General features: G+C 35.4%; 1 protein-coding gene across 2 annotated transcripts in view; it reads right to left on the reverse strand.

Annotated features, from left to right (window-relative positions):
• Positions 1–15,432, reverse strand: part of tnr (tenascin R (restrictin, janusin)) — a 476,387-nt gene that overhangs the window by 43,775 nt on the left and 417,180 nt on the right. For both annotated transcript variants that reach the window (XM_051933130.1, XM_051933127.1), the window contains one exon: positions 7,159–7,302. In XM_051933130.1, the coding sequence (XP_051789090.1) occupies positions 7,159–7,302 (144 nt within the window). The remainder of the gene's footprint in view (positions 1–7,158; positions 7,303–15,432) is intronic.

Here is a 15,432-nt window from a genome sequence, read left to right on the forward strand (position 1 = left end):
TTGATGTCATGGGCTCTGGCCATGAATCCTCTTTGTCCTTTGCCCTTTTTTTTTTAAATTAACCTCTTCTTCTTGAGTCTCTGCTCCAGCCTGTGCTCTGCCCAGTAGGACAAATTATTTATTTAATTAAGTCAAATTCCTTAATGATGATCAGTTTGCCTGCCTGGAGTTGATCCTATTAATTATGATTTAATCAGAATGAGGCTTGGAGAAGAAAGGGGGGGATATCTAGGGGCATTAATTAGATGTCCTTGTCAGTTTGTGTAGCAGCCTCAAGTTTGTAGAGCAAGCCTGGTTGCTCCTTTGCTTTGTCCCTCCTCAGATTTTCTCTTTGTTCTAATTTTCTGTCATGCCTTTGGCTCTGCTTGTGGGTTTGTGTCTTATTATTATTATAATAAATATTATTAATAATATTTTTGATCAAGCCTTCTTAGTGTCATAGTGTTGGTATCTTCCTAATTTCAATAGGTGCCCATCTGAATCTTAGAAGAGATTTAATATTTAGCTTCTTTTGTTTCTTTATTTCAGCTTTCTTAATTTCTTTGTTCCTTAGTTTTGCCATTTGATTCAGTTTCTTATTTCATTTAATGCTAATTTGGCAATTTTCTTTTGATTGTATTAATTAATTTATTGGCTTTTGTGTTCTGTTTGCCTGTATTCTTGTCTGCTGCTTCTCTTAATTATATAATTGGCATTTAAATAAAGATAATTAATTAGATCAAGGAGTTTCATTGCTCTCAGTTAAAGTCAGAGTTAAGCTAATTAAGGCATTTTAGGATATCAGGGCTGCGGTCAGGTTTTACTTACTCAACACTGTTTTGGATTGTTCTTAATCTCATATTGTTACATTCTGGAATATTTTTACAGATAACATTCATCAAAAATAATTCTCTGAAAGCTGTTCTGTAAGTGTGCAAGCTTTCTGCAATTATATTTTATGCTTTCAGTATACTGAGGGAATGCAGTTATTTCTCACATCTGTAGTATATTTCACCATTTATTATACATTTGGATAATCCACCTTTGTTCTAACAGAATTATATTGCTGATTTTGATATTTGTACTACTATACAGTATACAGATGCAATACACCAGCTCTGTGTTAAGTGTAATAAACAGTTGAAACATAAAAGGAGTTACCAAACTTTGAAACTAAATGACACATATTACACAATTAAGAGCAAGGATGCAGACTAGACTATATGATATGCATATTAAGTGTTAATATTATAATATAGAATAGTTACAGGCTAAATAAATAAATTAAAAATGGAGCCAGTGTGTTTTGCCTCATTTATTTTAAGATTTATGGTAATGAGTTTTCTGTTTAGAGAAATTGAAACAGAAAGGTAAAATAAAATGCATGCATTATTCATTGATCTTAATAAAGAATGTAAGGATGTTATTTGAACGTGTTCTGCCAACAAGGCAATTATTTTTTTAGAGCTGAATAAACCAAACTATTGAACAGTTCATTTTTTATTCTGTAGTCTAAGGATTAACTTATTCACTCATGACAAAGGCAGCACTTGAATTCAGTATCAATAGATATATATCATAATAGTTAGGAATGTCTTCTAATAAAGGAATTTGGATTATTTCTCCACTTTTAATTTACAGGATCAAATGCTTTAATCCAAATATCATTATACACATTTTTGTAATATATTTTCTAAAAATAGATTTCTTTCTCTGCGGTGGGTTGGCACCCTGCCCGGGATTGGTTCCTGCCTTGTGCCCTGTGTTGGCTGGGATTGGCTCCAGCAGACCCCCGTGACCCTGTGTTCGGATACAACGGGTTGGAAAATGGATGGATGGATGGATGGATTTCTTTCTGAATTGTTTCATTATGAGCACAAGACAAATAAGACACCATTTTACATTTTTAGTGTGGGCACAGTGCTTTCTGATTTTTTTTTTCTGCATGCTTTTATTTAATTTATTCCTTCATTTACTGTATACAGTAAGGGAAAAGAAAAAAAAAAGTGCTTGAAACTGCCTGCCTGTCAAACTAGGACTTTCTGATTTGAAAATGAAAATGAGATGATATATAACATTTAACTTTGTGCTTCTCTGTGATAATATTTCGCATATGATTATTCATATTTCTTACACCTGGACTTGTAATATCTTTAACTATTTTGGGATGTTACTTTATACTTAATTCAGAGGTATGCTTCTCGAAAATTCCATTTATCTAAAGCTGATTGGTGAAAATTCAAATACATTGGAATTTGTGATGTAACTGATAAAAGGAAGCTTTCTGTTAGATTTCTTCAGTCTGCTATGATGCTTTCAAGAAGGTACATGGGGGCTCCACCTGTAGGTGCAAATAAAGGATGGCCATGTTTGAATTTTACAAAGATGGCTCAAGACTCTTTTTTTTTATTTAGTATTTCCCTCAACAATACACTTCAGGGTTGTACGGTCACACAATCTGTACTAATTATTTAAATGGATGATACAAATTATGTAATTTACCCACAATTTCGTGCATTTGTTTTATTTTTAGAATAAAATTCTATAAAGCATTATATATTTTGCTCCCAATGGATATCATGTTACTGAAGATTTACAATTACAGAGCCCTGGTCCAGTCAATACCTATGTGGAATTTGTACTTTGTTTCCATTGTCCATGTGTTTTTTCTAGGCCAGGGAAAGTTAACACATTAATTTTTGCAATTAATGTGGTCTGCAAACACCTCTGGCATTACAAAACAATTGTACTAATAAATTAGGTGAAGTTAAATAGTACAAGTAAATTAAGTAATGTAATTACATACACTTCCAATACCATTTATTTTTTACCTTTAAAATTTTATGAAATATAATTTTAATTAAAAGGTTTAACATTTTATATTACGTGGTTCTCAGTGATACAAAACATGTCAATACCAGTGATATGCAAAGAACAAACAAGCTAGTTCTCTCAACAAACGTAGTGGCAAAATGACACTAAGGAATTAATCTTTACAACGCATGTACAGTGCGTGGTACATTTTATATAACATTCCGTGACAGTCTGGGCTATCATCGTAATGTTACTCAAATGGCTGTTGTCTTTGGGAAATAATCCATCAGTAAACTGTTTCAGCAAAACAGTCTTGACGACAACTAGCCGTTGACTGACTTAATAGATGACACCAAGCACCTCCCTCTGATCGGTTCACTCTGACTGACTATGATCATCTCAGTACACAGACTGGTTGAATAAACCAGTATGCCCCCTACTGATCTGAAGAACCATTGCAAGTTTGTTCACGAACTGCACTGAAGAGATTCGCAGTACAGCACACTGAACCAGTTTGACTTGCAGTACATTGAATCTCAGTTCAGTTCACTGATGATATATGTATAACAGATTGCATCGGAAAGGACAGGATACAAACGAAAGAAATTGTGGAAAATTAATCCAAAACTGAAAATAATTTAATTTAGTCATATTTCAGTGTTCTCACAGTTTTATCATGATGTGCGCACTTTTCTAAAGTTCTATTTGTATGATTGTTTTTTTTTTTTCTATTTATTGTCAAAATTTTATTTATTGTCAAAATTCAATAAAAAAAGAGAGGTTAGGAGCACGCGCTGATACAGTGCATTGCCACACCCACCACACGACAAACCAACTCAGGATCCAGATTTGGACCTGAGTGCAGCCATGCAAAGGGTGACACCTCAGCACCACACAAGTTAAGATGGAGTGGAACAGTGTGAGGTTTTTTATGGTGGCTGGAGTGCCAATTCTGCCACCAACATCCAAGTTTTTCCCTGCAGGTTGGAGTGCGTACATGCAGGGCTGGATGCAGATTAACGTCATACCCAGGACAGAGCAATTGCAGGTTAAGGGCCCAACAGAGCAGAGTCCCTTTTGGCATTTACGGGATTCGAACTGGCAACCTTCCGATTGCCAGTGCAGATCCCTAGCCTCAGAGCCACCACTCGGCCATAAATAAAAGGATTGTTCTTATTATTATTATGTGTGAACTACTTATTTTGTTGCATGTTTTTTATATTTTTTGTTTGTTGGTTAAAGTTGTTGCATAGTTATGATACTATTCTACATTTTAAACCAGAATATAGCTTGTAGTTTTTGAAGTGAATGAATTAGTGATTCAAAGATTCAAATTATTTTTGTGAACATGAACGAAATAAATCAATAGTTTTGCACATTACAAGTCAATATGTAGCCCTGGGGTTCACTTGCTTGATTTATACCTACTGACATAGGCGCAGGGGAGTGTCAGGAAACGGGGTGGGTTATAGCAGCCCTGGTGCAATGCTAGAGAAAAGTTGTGAAGGTAAGAAATACACTCTTTATTTCATTTCATGATTCTGTAAGAAGATTGAATCAATGTCATGTCACATAAATGCTAAATAAGTTATCTTTGAGTGGCACTAAAACCAAAATAAGTTGCTAATACCTCTGTATTTAACTCGCCAGTCTGCCAGAGAACTTACAGTACTGACTGCCCAAATATAATGACAAAATTTTACGAAATAGAAGTGCAATGATTATCCCTAAACATGATTCAAGTTTGCAGTATTTTTGCTAATTTATGCAAAGAGCGCAACATAACTATCCAGTAATGCACTGTGTCAGTTTTAAAGTAAGATAAAAGCTACAGAGATCTTTTTTTTGCATGCAAGGAGCACAGGTGTAGGTGTAGTGGTGTTTTACAACTGTTTTTCTGTGGTGGCACATTTTTTGTAACCCAAAAAATCCCAAAGCACACGATTCTACCAACCAAAAAAGTATTAAATCTATACCTGTGCTAAACTGCCTGAAGGGTAGGGGAATTAAATCAGTTTTCAGCAGTACATTTAAAGTCAATAATCATTTGGATAGTTTCATTTTTACTGTGTCTCATACGGTATGGCAATTTGATAATTAGTACACTGGCCTTGCTTTCTTATTACCTTCTTTTCAAGTTGCCCTTTAGGAAGGCATTCAGATTCAGGTTGTACTTGCTCAAGCAGTGTTTTGTTAAAAGTTCAAGTTTAAGTTATTGTTTAAATTTAAACTATGCCATTATTTTTTTTAATTCCTTTAAATTCCTTTTCATTAAATGTATGAGTCAGTGTCAGTTTACTTCATGATTTATGTATTAATTTTATAATTACATGTTTTAGTGTTAGATGCGACTAGTCACAATGAGTTCCACACATGTATGCGATTAATTACTTAATTTTTTAAATCAATTTCCAGCCCTAGTTTTTTTCTTTTTAAGTTGTAAAGTTAATTAATAATTCTAATGTAACTCATTATGAGAAGGTTTGTGAATGTACCCTGCAACAGATTTGCACCCTATCCATGCACCCCCTGCTGCCAAGATAAACTGTGACCCTAATGGTCTTGAACTATTAACGATTAAGCAGGTTTGATATCAGACAGATGGATGGATGGATGAATGGATGGATGGATGGATGAATGGACGTCACATGCATGTAATAGTTAATACAGAGAGGAAAAAAACTTCATTACATGTGTAATATTATTTGAAAATTACACTTTAATGTTATTAGCGTGTTATACCGTGTTAGCCATTATGAATTATAGTGAGAAGTCAAGCCCTTTTATTGGCTAACTAAAAAGATTACAATATGCAAGATTTCGAGGAAACTCAGGCCCCTTCTTCAGGCAGGATGTAATCGAGATTTTTAATTAGCCAATAAAAGGTGTCATTTTGCTTGACTTCTCACTACTTTAATGTTATGGAAAGTGAAATAGTTATGGCTACAATGTCTATAATATGCATGTCACAATAAGAAGTCAAAGGAAGCACCATCCACTCACTTTCTGACAGAATGGTTTGCTGTGCAGGGACACAAGGAACAGCTCCTTGTCACAGCAGCAACTGGCACCAGGCAGGAACTAATGCAACATATAGAAAAACCCACATGCACACACAGACACGCAAGTGCACCATGCCAGTCAACTTGAAGCTATTTCTTTAGAGCTTAGGGATAACTAACTGTAGTCCAGGAAGAAATCCATAGAGAGAGAACATGTAAAGTTCACACAGACGGCACTCCACTCACATACAAACTCTGTGCAATGTCAGTGCTACCAACCATGCCACCATGTCAACCAAAAGCAAAAGGTAGCCATTAATGTAAGATATTGAATCTGAGATTTAACCAGAGCCCTTCTCCAACAGGAGACAAACACCATCCCCTACACAGCTCTGCAGGAGACTGAACACATAAGTGGGAGTATCTTTATCTTGAGAAACCAGTATCCTTATTAAGGGGTAAAAGTGCCATTTCTACATCTTAACTTTTTGAACACAATTACAAAATTAAAATCAGAGGAGTGTTCTTTTAACAAAGTTGTGTTGATTAACTAACCTTATTGAGCTCATACAGTTTGAATGTCAATACACTGTAAATATTTATAACACTACAAAGATTAAAATTAAAAATACAGCTAGAATTTTCATGGTCTTGAGCACACAGGCTTATGATAACTGAATCTTAATTATTTCATATATTTTTTTTCTCTATATGAGAATATCGTAGTACTCTGGCAATTTGCAAAATACATGGATGAAAGTTTTACATATAAGTGCTTTTCAATCATCACTTCATTCCTCTTGATGCAAGAGTATTTTCCACTAGCATTATTGCTGCATTTTACTCCCACATTTTCATTGATTTGCTTGTTAGGTTAATTGGATGAGTATGCCCAGCCATGGACTGACGCTGTCGACCAGACCTGGTTCCTGCGTTGCACTCAATACTGGCAGTATAAGCTCTGGTGCTTTATTTCCCCTCAGCTGGATTAGGCGGTTTTGAGACTGCCATTTTCTGTTATGATTATACATTTGATATGATACATATTTGTATCTATTGTTTTCCAAACACAATACAGTGACGTACAGTAATCGAATTCTACCTATGAAAATAAATCATAGCACAGCTACAAAAAATAACAAATAAAAAACACATTTATAATTTACATGGGATCATTTTGGGATGCCGCTTGACCTAATAATGTGTCTTTTACACCATGAAGCAATAATTATACTATCCAGCCAAAAAAGGCAACATTTTTTAACAATGTATAAATGCCGAATCAATAAACAAACACTATACATTATCCTAATGATCAAAATGATTATTTTACCACTCTCTTTTATTAAAGACAAATACATACGTGTAGTAAATTTGGTATTAATGGTTTCACTGGTCACAGATCCCTTGGTAGCATACATGGCCACTGTGTAGGTAGTAGTGGGAATGAGGTTGGTAAGTTTATACTCTCGACTGGTGCCTTCCACGATCTTGGTATCCGCTGTCACTAAAAACAAAAAGAAAGAACAAAAATCTATGGAGATTGTGCCAGAAACAAGCAATTGATAATAAATATTGAAATAATAATCCATCTTCTTAACCCTCTTTCTTATTACAAGATTGTTAGAAGGTATAAGCCAGCAACATGGAAATAAGTCTGAAATCGGTCCTGAAGGGGATGCATGTTTTTGGCTGAAGATATTTACTCACACCTGTAGCTAATCAACTTAACATTTGTCACTTTAGGGTGTAGGGTGGTACCACCTGGAGTTTATGGGGAGAATTCACAATTCCACAAAGTGAATGGACACAGAATTCAAGTCCAGGTTGCTGGAAGCAGCATGAGCAAAAAAGGAACCACAGCACCACCTGTAAAATGAGCAGTTATTTTATATTTTACCTTTCAATTTAACTGCTTGGTATCCTGTTCTTTTGATTTCTGTCTTCTTTAAAATTATTGTCATGTTAAATTTCTACTGTACTACCAGGCACACAATATTTGACTTGTGTTAATAGACTCAAGCAAAACAATTTCATCTTTACTTGCAATCATGCAAATGACTAGCCATAAGTTAAAAAACATACTACACATACTTACAAAACTTGGCTATTAGCTAAATAGGCAAGCAAGATGGAATTAGAACTTTCCTTTGGTCTAAAAACACTCCCAGATTTGAAATGTATAGGCCACTTGGTATTTACTTGTCTCTCTATTATATGAAAAAATCCTTCAACACGAGAAGACTTTTTGGAAGAGAGATTTTTTCAAGTCCCACGAGACAAGACTTTTGCCTTGAGATCTTTTCAAGTCACGCCCTCCTCTCAAACATTTTCAAACAAGACCACAGTTCTCTCAACTCTCATTTGTGTGAATGCTTTTGTCAGACACACTTACTGCTCTCTCAGCTCTTATACATTTTAACGTTTTCCTCACTTTAAGTTCCCAATTAAAGAAGATGTATTATGTCCAAATCTTATTGAAGAATTTCATCACAAAGGTTTATCAACATAAAAAATGAGTACACAGGCAATCCTAGCACCGAGAAACGAGGAAGTCAAACAAATTAACACCAAAAATGTCAAACAGTTACATGCCAAATTGGTTAAATGTGTATCAATAGACTATGCTGAAACTGTTGGTGGTGATCGTGCGGAAGATGAAAACAACAACTTACAATATCATACCCTTGGTTTATTGTTATTATTGCATTAAGACTTACTATGCTTATCCTGGACCACTTCCTAATACCATCCCCTGGGTTTATTATCTTATTACTTTAAGATTGCTGAAGATTATATTATATATTTTATACTTAAAATTTGTTAATGATTATATTTAATCATAGTTTGTTAATGATTATATTTTAGGCATATAGTATTTAGACTATATTGGCAATAGATATCTCTACTTTTTAATCCTATAATTCCGCTGTGTGGGGGCTTGTTTTGCTTTGGACATGCTCTGTCTCTAGGTATGTCAGAGGACCGAGACTTTGTGAAGTGGGGTCCAGCCTCACGTGGGGAGGCAAAATGGGGGGTGGGGGGATAAGGGGGGGAGAGAAAGAGAGCAGGCTATACTGTATCTAATCTATCCTTTTAATCCTTATAATTAAAACTACCAACGTAACAATAGGCTGCATGGCAATAACTCTTGGGGATATAGGAAATGAATGTTAAAGCTGTCTCACTTCTAGTTAAGACTATAAAATGACATCAAAAACTCAGAATCAATATCTCCATGATGGGACAGTTAACTTTGTGAGTTGGAATGTTAAAGGCCTGAATCACGAGTTAAAGAGAAAGAAAGTACTCTCTCACCTAACAGGTTTAAACGCTAAAATAGTATTTTTACAGGAGACACACTTAGTTTAAACGCTAAAATAGTATTTTTACAGGAGACACACTTAGTTTAAACGCTAAAATAGTATTTTTACAGGAGACCCACTTACTAAGCAAGGATCAGTTCCGTCTGCAAAAGGACTGGGCTGGCCAAATGTTCCATTCTAGCTTTACAAAGAAAACTAGAGGTGTGGGAATTCTCATACATAGAACAGTCCCATTTGTAGCATCAGATGTAGTATCTGAACTGGAAGGGAGATATGTGATGGTCATGGGCAACTTATTTAACTGTAAAATGATTTTGATAAATGTTTATGCACCTAATGTCGATGATAAGGAATTCATACAAAATGTATTTGCATCCATTCCATTCCCAATGTGAACACTCATAAAATTATAATGGTTGGGGACTTTAATTGTGTTTTAAATCCACTCTTAGATAGGACTCCTGTCACAGGGGGGATGACATCTAACACTGCAAAGACAATTACACAGTTTGTAATGGACCACAACTTATCAGACCCCTGGAGGTTTCTAAACCAAAACTCAAGAACATATTCTTTCTACTCACCAGTACATCATTGCTACTCAAGAATAGATTATTTCTTTGTAGATAATAATTTCTTGCCTACGATTAAATCTTGCAAGTACGATGCTATTGTTATTTCCGACCATGCACCACTGATCTTGAAGCTAAAGTCACTATGCCCCACACACTCACCTTGTAGATGGCGTCTTAACCCGCTTCTATTAGCAGACGAGAACTGTACAGAATTTATATCCAAACAAATCAGTTTCTTCCTAGAGACAAATACATCCTCAGAGGTTTCTGCAGGAATACTCTGGGAAACTCTAAAGGCCTTCTTAAGAGAACAGATTATTTCAAATCTTTCCCACAGGAATAAATTAGAAACCAAGAAAGTATCAGAACCAAAAAGCGAAATTACTAGAATAGATGAAGAACATGCCAGGCTTCCAAGCGAGGCTCTACATAGGAAAAGGCAGGCTCTGCATTCAGAACTCAACCTCTTGACAACTAAAGAAATTGAACAACTAATTTATAAATCCAGACATCATTACTATGAACACGGAGAGAAAGCTAATAAGCTTTTAGCTCAACAAATCCATAAGCAAGACGTTCGCAATGCAATCCCAGTAATCACCAACACGAACGGAGATGAAATCATTGACCATAAAAATATAATGCACACATTTAGAGACTACTATAAATCCTTATATTGTACTGAGTTTAAAGAAGACAACACACAATCTAATGCATTTCTGGATACATTACAGTTAACACAAATAGATACTTTTAGTGCGGAGGAACTGGATAAACCCTCTGGCGCTATCAGAATTACTAGATGCTATAAAGTCACTTCAAGGCGTAAAAGCAGCAGGCCCTGATGGTTATTCTGCAGAATTTTATAAGAAATTCTCCACTCAGCTAGCTCCCCTCCTATTAGCAACATTTACAGAAGATAGAGACAATCAAATTCTACCTCAAACTTTTCACCAAGCATTAATCACCGTCTTTCCTAAACAAAATAAGGACTTATTACAATGTGCATCATACAGACCAATTTCACTTCTGAATAATGATGTTAAGATACTCTCAAAAATCATAGCTAGAAGGATGGAGAAAGTGCTGCCTTCGGTAATATCACAAGATCAAACTGGATTTATCAAGGGTCGACACTTATCCTCCAATCTTCGACGCCTGTTTAATGTAATATACTCACCAACAAAGTCAAACACCCCAGAAATATTATTATCATTGGATGCAGAAAAAGCATTTGACATGATTGAATGGAAATACCTTCTCACTACATTAGAGAAATTTGGGTTTGGTCCGAACATTTGTGCATGGATCAAACTACTGTATACCAATCCAGAAGCTTCAGTTTGTATTAACAACATTTGTTCAAACTACTTTAAACTAGAACGTGGTACCAGACAAGGATGCCCCTTGTCACCACTGCTATTTGCAATCGCCATTGAACCACTAGCGGTTCACTGTCAAAATGCTGATCAGATAAATGGGATTGTCAGAGAAGGACTGGAACAGAAAATTAATCTATATGCAGATGATATGGTACTGTATATATCAGACCCACAAAATTCTGTGCCTGCAGTCTTAACAGCGCTTACAGAATTTCAAAAGATCTCTGGTCTCAGAATTAATCTGAATAAAAGTATACTCTTTCCAGTGAATTCTCAAGCATATAATATTAGATTAGACACCCTACCTTTTATCATTGCAGATCAGTTTAAATACCTAGGGGTAAATATCACAAGTAAACACAAAGCTCTTTATCAACAAAATTTTGCTGTCTGTATGGAAAACATTAAGCAAGACTTGGTCAACCCTTCATCTCACTCTAGCTGGAAGAATTAACATTGTTAAGATGAATATTCTTCCAAAGCTTCTTTTTTTATTTCAAAATATTTCAATATACATCAATAAATCATTTTTAAGCAATAAGATTCAACAATAACCTCATTTATTTGGAACTCAAAACATCCACGTATCAAAACATCCAAAGATCTAGGGCAGAAGGTGGCAAGGCTCTACCTAACTTTCAGTTTTATTACTGGGCAGCAAGCATACAAGTTATAAAAACCTGGACACAAATAGATGAACATACACAGGCCTGGTCCACAACAGAAGTAAAATCCTGCAGTACTTCTTTATATTCCCTGCTTTGTGCCCCAATAAATGCAAGGTATCGGCAATATACTAATAACCCAATTGTGCTTCATTCACTCAGAATATGGAACCAATGTAGAAAGCATTTTAAGATGGAGAAGCTTTTATCTGTGGCACCTCTGCCAGAGAACCACCTCTTTCAACCCTCGCAAACATATGCAGTTTTTAATATCTGGATAAAATTTGGGATTAAATTGCTCAGAGATCTTTATATAGACAACATCTTTGCATCCTAAGAACAATTACATTCCAAATTTAACTTTCCAGCTACACATTTCTTTCACTATCTTCAAATTAGGAACTTTGTTAAACAGAACCTGCCCGATTTTCCTCATCTTGCATCCTCGTCCATGCTGGAAAAAATATTGCTCAATTTCAAGGACTTAGACACCATCTCTGCAATATATAAAATTATTTTACATTCCCTCCCTTTCAAAGATCCAAGAGGACAATGGGAAAAAGATCTCTTAATCAATATATCAGAAAGGGAGTGGAAAGTAGCAATGCAGAGACTTCACTCGAGCTCCATATGCGCAAAGCATACAATTATTCAACTCAAAATTATATATCAAGCACATCTGTCTCGCCTAAAACTGTCCAAAATGTTTCCAGGGCAAGATCCAACCTGTGAACACTGCAATCACGTCCCAGCCTCACTGGGTCACATGTTTTGGGCCTGCGCCAAATTAACATCATTTTGGACCAAAATTTTTAAGTGCCTTTTAGACAGCCTTGGTGTTACAATCCCTCCTAACCCATTAACATCTATGTTTGGTGTTCTTCCAGATGAGTTTAAAGTGGAGAAGGACAAACAAGCTGTGATTGCATTCACTACACTTTTGGCACGCAGACTTATTTTGCTAAACTGGAAGAATCCTAACTCTCCTCTGATAAGTCAGTGGGTAACCGATGCTTTATACTATTTGAAATTAGAAAAAAATCAAATATTCAGTTAGAGGTTCTGTACAGAATTTTTTTAAAACCTGGCAGGATATAATCAATAAAATTTTAGAATAAGCTCTTAAAGCACCGAGGAAGCAGTTATCTCCGCATTTCTTTTTCTTCTCCATTCATCTCTACTGGCCTATTAAACTCATCAATTTAGGTATGTCTACAAGCCGTAAGTTTTACCCCGTTGGCCATGCACTCTCTCTCTCTTGGGGGGGGGGGGGGGGGTCGACTTGTTTTTCAATCCTATTTTTTGTAAAAATTGATCGATTTGTATGAATGATTACAATAAAATTAATAAAATTATATATATATATATATATAAAAAAAAAACTTACAACATCCCAAAGAATGTCCCCTCAGGGGCTCTGTAATTTGGGTTGTTAACAATAGCAAAATATTTACATGCTTAAAAATACAAGTTGCTTTGAATCAAATTTAACATAAAAAGGATTATTGGGAAAGATATGTCTATTAAACATTATGGGAACGCGTTGTAAAATATTTTATTATTCTAAGTTTATTGTTTCTGAACATTTTTATTATTCAACTTGTTGACATCAAAGTTCTTGCTGAAAATATGAGTTTCCATTCAAGTTAACTGTTACTAAATGACCCAATTACAGTGAGTGTTGATGTGGTCATAAGAGTGCCCTGTGATGGACTGGCATCTCTCCTTGTGTCAAGCACTGACAGGATAGGCACTGAACTGAGAGTGAGAAAGAACATATGTCAGCCAAATATCAAGAAATGGACAGAGATGCCTATGATCGTAGGATCTGAGCTATCAGATCATTAGTTGACAAAAAACTGAAGATAAAAATATTTTGTGTAGCAAGTGGTATTGATAGTTGGATTTTGTAAATTGAGCTGACACATATGGTATATTAACACCAACATTAAAACATGTCTAGTTTTTAGAAACAAACCTTTTTAGTCATTTAGAGATAATAATAATGCAAGATCAATCAAACAAGGCACATTTTACCCAAGTCAAAGTATAGCACTCCTAATTTTGTTTGCAGTGTTTTTTGTTCCTCTTTCTTTTCCCACATTTCACAAAATGTAACACATAAAGATAGACAGACAGAGAGATCATTTATTCATTTCCCTCAGGGAAATTCAGGTGTCCAGTAGCTCAAGCACATCAGTAAAAATTGTTATAAACCATTAAAAAGGCAAGGAGAACAACAAATAAATAGTACATAAATAGTAAAAAGTACAAATGATCAATTGTTATGGTTTGACTTATCTTTTCAAAATAAGATAATTAATTTAACCCACTGTCAGACTCATAAAAAGTGTAAAAATCATGCTGGTTAGTTTTCTCTTTGATTCCTATACCTCCTGAAGCTGTCCTGACCCACTTACACTAGTCCTTTAGCAAGCACAGTGCAATTTCACAGCTCACCAGCAGATGGGGCTGTAGAGAGCCTTCTCCTGATGCTCACTAACACAAAGTCCATTCTTTTTCCATTTTAGCCTTTCTCATCTGCTTTCCATCATTGTCTGCAACTCTTGAATAAGTAGGCAAGGCAGGTGAAATAGAATCTCAGTGTAATTAAAAGCGACTGGTGCAGGGCCCTTTGGCTCTTTTATTCTGGTGACCAATATTTTATTATTTAGTTTGCTAATGGATAAAATCATTAATAGATAACTAGACCATTACTCCAGACACCTAGGTACTACCCGCAATGTGTGAATGTCTATGGTAATGTAAGACTCTGGCACATGGCTCAGAATAAACTGTTTTAATTTATCTTAAACAATGGATTCAATTGTAAGTGGACTGGAATGTATGAAACTTTCAAACTATTTATATTTTCATTAAGCACGTCCCACCACCAAAGTGCCGATATTGTGGTTTTGCCTTGAAAAACCTTAGACCAAGCATCACAGTAAAGAAGACCGCCACCCTTTTGAGTGTATGGTTGATTTGGCTTTTGCCAGCTTATGACATCAGAAATACAGCTCTCTAAGCCCAGAATGTGTTTTGTTCCTTTTGCAATAAACATATTAAGTGCGGTCAAGTGACTCTTCCTGCCTGAATCTATCAAATTAGTATAATGGCAAGCAAGGGTAATGAGCTGAGTGGGATGTTTGTATGGATTTGAAATTATATGGTTTTTATGCATGTCCAGACCACTGCTTGTAATGTTTCTTAAATACAGTACTTGGATTAGTTCCTGCTTCGTCATGATCCAGCTCAGGAGAAGTGGGTTTAGAAAATGGATGGATCTAATCCAGTTCAGGGAGAAAATGTATAATGTGAAGTTGTAATTTAGTTTTTAAATCACTCAATATGTTTAAGAAGATACAGTATACACTTCAACTGTAAATGAAATTCTCCAAATTAACTCATAAACAATATGCTCATATCTGTCTCTCTATTATAAAAGAAAATCCTGTGGGATGGAATGACTAGGAGATGATACGTGATCATCATGGAAGACAAATAAAAGAGCCGCAAGACGAAAGAGAATGGCCACGGAGCGTCTCACAGGGATATAGAACATGAGATTCTTGCAAGACATGACGTGACAGCAGCTACACCCAAACCAGAGCAGCGTTATACGTCATGCAAGAATGAGATTTAACCATGCCCAGGGCCAGAAATAAAGGACAATTATTGTTTTTACA

The sequence above is a fragment of the Erpetoichthys calabaricus genome, chromosome 10, assembly GCF_900747795.2.
Source record: "Erpetoichthys calabaricus chromosome 10, fErpCal1.3, whole genome shotgun sequence".
NCBI classification, from domain to species: Eukaryota; Metazoa; Chordata; class Cladistia; order Polypteriformes; family Polypteridae; genus Erpetoichthys; species Erpetoichthys calabaricus.